At 34.1% G+C, this 7384-nt stretch overlaps 1 protein-coding gene across 1 annotated transcript; it reads left to right on the forward strand.

Annotated features, from left to right (window-relative positions):
• The first annotated feature begins 5389 nt into the window (after positions 1 to 5389).
• On the forward strand, positions 5390 to 6425 carry LOC118582845 (olfactory receptor 1094). Its single transcript, XM_036185969.1, has one exon. It carries the CDS (start codon positions 5390 to 5392, stop codon positions 6374 to 6376), a length of 987 nt encoding a protein of 328 aa, XP_036041862.1. The 3' UTR covers positions 6377 to 6425.
• Positions 6426 to 7384: the final 959 nt, after the last annotated feature.

Consider the following 7384-nt stretch of genomic DNA (forward strand, 5'->3'; position numbering starts at 1 on the left):
TCTAACATGTAATTTGATAATAAGATTCTACTTAAGAAAAAGTATATTGCAATTGAAGTATATGTCTTGTAGGTAAGTTATTGTGTCTTACTTTGGCCAAAAATTGGTTGATTAGGAATCTGTTTTTATTTACACAAGAAAAGTGAGATTAAGAGAAGGAAAACTGAGGTTTATATCTCAAATTAGAAAAAAATATGAAATGCATAAAAAAAATTTAAAGACCTCAAACCAAAAATTGGTTTATGCTCTCTGGGGATCTCATTATGAATAAATGATTTACACAAAATTTACCTTTATTTCTAAATTTTAAGGATTCAGTATAGAAGGGACCTTTTTAATTGAAATTTCTTACATAAGCTTAGCTACTTCATAAAATCAATCAGATATGTAAAAACATGTTTTTGTATTGATTCCAGGAAGCAGTGATTCCTGAGTATTGACATATCACAGGAAGTTCACAAGTTCCCTGGTAATAGCATAGGTATGGGCACAGGGAAGCCCAGGCTAGAATTCTGGCTTTGTTACCTATGACATGGTCTAGTTGAATCTCAGATCTAAACAAGAAAAGTAAGTTGAATCATTTATTGTACAGGTTATCACATAGACTGTAGAACATACCACACACCACACACATGCTCACAATCTCTCACCTCTTTGTGCACTATAATAATGTCACAGCTAAAGTCACTGTTTTCTTCCTGTGATCCCCGTGTTTCTGCTGCTACTGGAGTAAGTTATGTGTACTGACAGAGTTGAGGGGCTTGATTTCATGCCTGTCTTCAAGACTGATCATGATTTGTTAAAATTTTAAATCTATATTTTAACATTTGCAATTCCTTGCTAGTAAAATCAAATAGTTCTAATTATTATCCATCAAAATTTCTAAATATAATATAGAAATGATTTTGTTGTGTGTGATAAAATGTCTAAACAACACATTTAATTTTGGCTACAAGGACTCTTACCAGATATCTAATGAAAATTAGATAATTGTTTCTGTAGAATTTGGCATAGAAGAGAGTATATTGGCAAATTTCTAAACTCTCTTTGTTTTAGAACCAAGAGGATGAGCAAGTGAAAAATTCACCAGTGAACATGTGATCAAATGACTGGTGTGAATTGATCTCTCAATGCAAGACATTTAGTATTAAAAAAGTATAGTGGAAATTTAACTAAATACCATTATTACCTGATTGCAGAAGATATGACTAAACAATATAGTTTCAACATCAGCAAAATTTATGCAAATGATAATCAGTAATTATAATCTCATTAAACTTCATTTTAAGATATACTCTGTCATGTTTAAATATATAATAGGTTTGTAAATATTAATAATTGGCTTGTTGTCACCTATTAATAGCTCAATACTATGATTTAAAAATTCTTATTTATTTTCTTAGATTTGAATAAAATATAAATATTTAGGTTTATGTAGGCCTTGTATTACTATTTTAGTAAATATCATAATAAACATTCCACAATATTTTTCTCTTAAAATTGAGCAATGTATAATTCCACCAACAATTTTATTCAATCTTATTTATACCTTGATCTAAAGAAACAAGTGTTCCCTGCTCATTCTGTGTACATAATTAATAAATCTGAGATGTTAACACAGAAGTTTCATTCAAATTATAGTGTTCCTAATTCCTTCCAATCATCTTTTCTCAGCTTTGTCAAAAAATGTGAAGGTAAAACTTTGGGATTTAGCTGAGTTTTCTTTTGCGAGTGCGTGAATCAAAACACGCAGATGGTGAGCCTTCTAGTGACACATTGTGCAGTTCGACCTACCTAATTTAGATTGTATTCTTGAGACTTTTCTGAGATCATTTGCACTTGCCTGCCGAGGGTTCTTTAAATAGACGGTAAGGAATGGAAAAAGGGCAATGAATAGTACTGAGCTGAATCACACTTTTTTTTGGGGGGGGGCGTTTTGAGACAGGGTTACTCTGTAGCTTTGGAGGCTGCCCTGTCACTGGCTTTGTAGACCAGGCTGGCCTTGAACTCACAGAGAGATCCACCTGCCTCTGCCTCCCGAGTGCTGGGATTACAGGCGTGCGCCACCACTGCCCAGCTCACTGAATCACATTTTTATGATGTTTGATAAATGCATTATTTTTTCATTTATTTGTACATGTTAATTTATGTCTTTATCATTTTCGTTAACATAATCAAACTATATATGAGTTGTTATAGTTGTATATCTTTATAAAAATGCATTATTTGTCTTTACACAAAACATGGATGTTTTTATTTTAATTTAGTTTAGATTTCTGAAATTTTGTATAAGAACTCCGAGAATATTTTATTTAACCCCACAATTTTAACTCTGAAGAAACCTCCATCACAGATCTGAGCCTTTTCTTGGAATACAAAAACAAGTGGTTCCCTTCTTTTAGAATAGTTTCCAGCTGCTATACTGCTGACACAATGGAGGTTTCAAGACAAACCACCATGTGTTTCCTATTGAACATAAACCAATGGGTCCCAAACTACTCAGCCAAGCCTGCTGTAAGGAGGCTGTTCATAAATTGAAACAAGTTGATACCAAGATGGCTTTTTTTAAATCTGATTTTAGAGATTGAAACCAGGGCTTGTTCACTATAGGTAATTGAAAGAAAAACTAGGAGCTCAGGACTCCCAAGGCCAAGTTCTCAGCACAAAGCAGCTTTATTTGCCCTAAAGGGACAGAGGGCAGGGCTAAAGGACAAACACAGGAGATAGAGGACAGAGGAGGAGGGAGAAGAGAACAGGAACAAGAGAAAGGCCACTCCTGCCCTGCGGCGACCCCCCCCCCCCCACACACACCAAGGCCGAGGCTCCCAAGCCCCGTGCCTGTGCCGGGACCAAGTTGTGGCCTACCTTGCAGGCATCCAGAGCAAAGCCCCTTCTTTGTACCTATTTTTTTTTTTTTAATTACAAATATACTAATTGGTTCTTTATATTTTCAGAGGGTATTGTATTAAATTGTCTATTGATAGTACGTTTATGACTGTAAATACTTTGGCTTTCTCCGTGTGGATTCTCATGTTAGACTTTAATTCAAACGTGTGAACTGAACTCTGATCAGTATTTTTTACCAACACCTGAGAATTGTTACACCTTTCATTTTATCTTTTAGGAAATCCCTGTCTTTCCATTTTTTCATGTAAATTTTGCATAGTTACTTGTTTATGTGTAAATATTTTACTTTCAAAAATGAAGTTTTTAAGCTATTGTTTTATATATGATTGAAAGAAAATTAACCCCTTTATTAAAAACAAATTTATCTGTTTTAAAAAAAAAAGAGAGAGAGAGAAAGGTGGCAGCAAGATTCTTCTGGGAAGAAGGAGGAGAACAGCACGGGGACTGCCTCTGGATAGAGGTGAGTCAGCCATGGCCCAGAGGCAAATGGTGCTTTATAAAGGGAAAAATGTGAAATCCTGTGTTAGAATGAGGTGTTTAATTTTAATTGGGCATGTTAATTAGGTGAGTCAAAAGGGGCATTTGATTGCTGAACTTTAGTTCTTTGAAAACTGGACCTTAGAAGTCAGCCTCAAAAGGAGGAAGTGGACAAATAAAGGAATAGACCTTTGGAGCAAGCTTCAAGCATACAATCTAGTGTTTTTTCAATAAGGCAGAGAGAATGAAGGACAAGGGAAAAACCTGCCAGAGGCATATACTAATGGGCTAGGGTCCCTTCAGGAAGCAGGTTACATCACCACGTACTCATATTGAACACGTCCCGCAACTTTCTGTTTGGTCCAGGATGTAACAATAATGGGGAACAGACCACCAAAATCTATTAAACCAGAAGCAAAGTTTATTGCAGAAAAAAAAATCAAATTAAAAAAAAAAAAACAAAAAAAATCAAAAAACAAAACAAAGCCATCACCGCAGGACACAAAAGCTTATCAGCTAGATGAGACCACAGCCAGATTTGGATTTTAAGGCTGTGGAAGTTGGAGGGGTCTTATGAATCCCTTTAATAGTTAGGGGGAAGGCATTAGGCACAGAGTGCATGCTAGGAGTCACATAGAAACAACTATTAAAAGTTAACATTGGTTCAGACAGTTGTTGGCTATAAGGGGCAAGGGGGTTAAAAGTTAACCCCTGGCTGCTGACAGAGGAGCTGGCTGTAAGCAGACAGCTTTTGTTAGCAGTTAACCTTTAGAGCTGATGACTGTCAGTGTTCCTCTCTTAAGTTTATAATTTTATTTTTCTATATTCCTGGTCCCTTCTTTTACATTTAATTTGAAGTTGACATTTCAACCATGGAAGCTTCCACCTGATTCAGGAGAATTGTCAGAATTTCCTGTTGCTTCATGTTTGTGGTTCATGTCATAGCATTTCTGTTGAGAAATATTTCTGTGACAATTAATGCTTATTGTTAAGGAGGAATATTTAGCTTACAGTACATTGAACAGGTACTAAGAGAATGACCAAGCATTATTTCTGAAACAAATATATCTCAAAATAAATACAAAGATACATCTTTTAATTTTTTTGAGACAGGGTCAATTATGGCCCTCACTGGTCTGGACATGGCAACGTAGACAAGGCTAATTAAACTCATGGAGTTCAATCCTGGCTTCTATTAGGGTTAAAGGCATAAGCCACTATGCCTTCCCCAAAGATAAATTTTTTTCATCTGCATACACCATGGCCACATAAATTGAGATCTGTCATACTGTAATTTGTTAATGATTTAAAAACTGTAATTGTTTTAAAAATAAAGGAAAAACCTAAAAGTCAGAAGTAAGTGGCTATGTAGTAATGTATATTTCAATAAAGAAGAACTAAAACACATTTTAAATTTATTGGTTGTTGCTTTTACTTTATTTTTCATTTTCAAAAAAGACTCATCCATGCCTTAATGAACTATTCTGCTCATTGTAGTAATTCATGAATTAATGAAATGAGAAATTGTCAAAATATATAAAGGCAAACTTAAATGAGTTTGAAATATAAGGCAAATTAAGGCCATGTTCCATTATCTCATATTCACTAATTGATACAGATATAGTTTTCCTCATTTAAATTCAAATTATCTCACTATCTATATATGACTGCTTATATTTTATCTTCAAGAATTGAGGAAAATTATTACACAGACCCTATGTAGAACATAGGCTGCATCTTAAGGTTTATAACTAAGAATACAATGAAGTATGAAAGTAGGTAAGAAACTTTAATACAGAGAAGTGGGCATTTTCAAGATTAGATTGGGTGATTCTGAATATAAAAAAAAAATCACAGCAAAATGTGAAAATATTTTTTCAATTTATTTTTAACAGAGCAATGTATCTACTTGGTCCCAACTTCCTTATGACTGCTGCTGCCACCAAGGATAAAGGCTTTGTTATGATTTTCTTGGCCTTGTAACCTGTAAATGCTAAAAAAAAAAATGTCAAGAAGTCTACTAGATTATGATGTACAAAGAATTCCAGTGAACAATGTCACAGACATCACAATGTTTATACTAACAGGCTTCACAAATGATGCTGACATGCAAGTCTTCTTATTTCTCTTGTTTCTTGCCATTTACCTTTTTACTCTTATAGGTAACCTGGGACTGGTTTTGTTAGTCATTGGAGATTCCCGGCTCCATAATCCCATGTACTATTTTTTAACTGTTTTATCATTCCTAGATGCCTGTTATTCCACAGTTGTCACGCCAAAGATGTTGGTCAATTTTCTTTCAAAAGATAAATCCATTTCATATCCTGGATGTGTGACAGAGATGTTTCTCTTTGTTACTTTTGGAACCACAGAATGTTTCCTGTTGGCAGCAATGGCTTATGACCGTTATGTAGCTATCTACAACCCCCTTCTATATGCAGTGAATATGTCACCTAAAGTCTACTTACCCCTCATCATAGCTTCCTATGCAGGTGGAATTATGCATGCTACTATACACACTGTAGCTACTTTTAGCCTTTCTTTCTGTGCATCCAATGAAATTAGGCATGTCTTCTGTGATATTCCTCCATTACTTGCTATTTCATGTTCTAACACACATATAAACCAGCTTCTGCTCTTCTATTGTGTGGGTTCCATTGAGATCATCACCATCCTGATTGTCATAGTGTCTTACAGTTTCATACTCTTTGTAATTCTTAAGATGCGTTCTGCTGAAGGGAGGAGAAAAATCTTCTCCACATGTGGAGCTCACCTTACAGGAGTGTCCATTTATCATGGGACAATTCTTTTCATGTATGTGAGACCGAGTTCCAACTATGCCTTGGAACATGACATGATAGTGTCCACATTTTACACTATTGTGATTCCAATGTTGAATCCCATCATCTACAGTCTGAGAAACAAAGATGTGAAAGAGGCAATGAAAAAAATGTTTGAGAGAAATTTATTCACCAATAAAGTATATTTTTAAAATATACTAATGCTAAAATTAATGACCATTGCAAGTCTGCATTTTATAGAGAAAAAATCTCCTGAAATTATTGCATATGTTCCAAAATGTTAGAGCTGACTTGTTAGTAGTATCTCTGTTTCTGTTTGTCAAAGATAGGAATAAATACCACTTATATAGCTATGGATAAATTGAAACATGAGTATATTAAAATTCTAATGATACATATGTTTTTGTCATTCATTCATTTGATATTTCTGTAGCATTAATGTCATTAGGAGTCTATTCTTTGTAAACTTATCATATAGGTTATAATAAGCTCTCTTTACTCACTCTAAATTGAATATGACATTCTTCAGTTCCCCTTCCCTATCTTTAATGCAATCACTTGATATCTCCTACCATTCTCAGAACAAACTAATCACCTACGTGGGTTTTAGCTATGTTCAACTTAAACCTCTATAAATCTTTGGCTGATGTGGAAATCACTTTGTAGATGAGGCTACTATCAAAATCACAGTGATCTGCCTTCCTTTGCCTCCTGAGTGCTTGAATTAATAATGTGAGACACCACAAATGAGTAGCCATAAATCATTCAGTATTCAAAGGTTTAATTTGATCAGCATGTTTCCTTAGATTCATAGGGATTTATTCCTAGTTAATTTATGTTATGGAACACTAGAAATTAAATCCTTGAATAATGAATGATATATATATATATATATGAATGTCTTTAGTGTTAAGTATACCTCTTCATGGTCTTTCTTCCACCTAACCATCACTGCTACACTTAATAATTCTTGTTCCATTATTTTCCCTTCTTAACATTACTTAATTTTTTAAAGGAACAGCACACATCACTACTGAAACAGGAATTCATTTTATACAAATTAATGTGCTTAGTCATACTACCATTATTTTTCATTTTATGATGTTTTGAAATTAGTATTATAGAATAAAGGACTTTCCTACTTCAGAAGTAATATAAACATTCTTATATTACTAAACTCAAATGTTGGTGGTATTCCA

This window comes from Onychomys torridus, chromosome 4 (genome assembly GCF_903995425.1).
Source record: "Onychomys torridus chromosome 4, mOncTor1.1, whole genome shotgun sequence".
NCBI classification, from domain to species: Eukaryota; Metazoa; Chordata; class Mammalia; order Rodentia; family Cricetidae; genus Onychomys; species Onychomys torridus.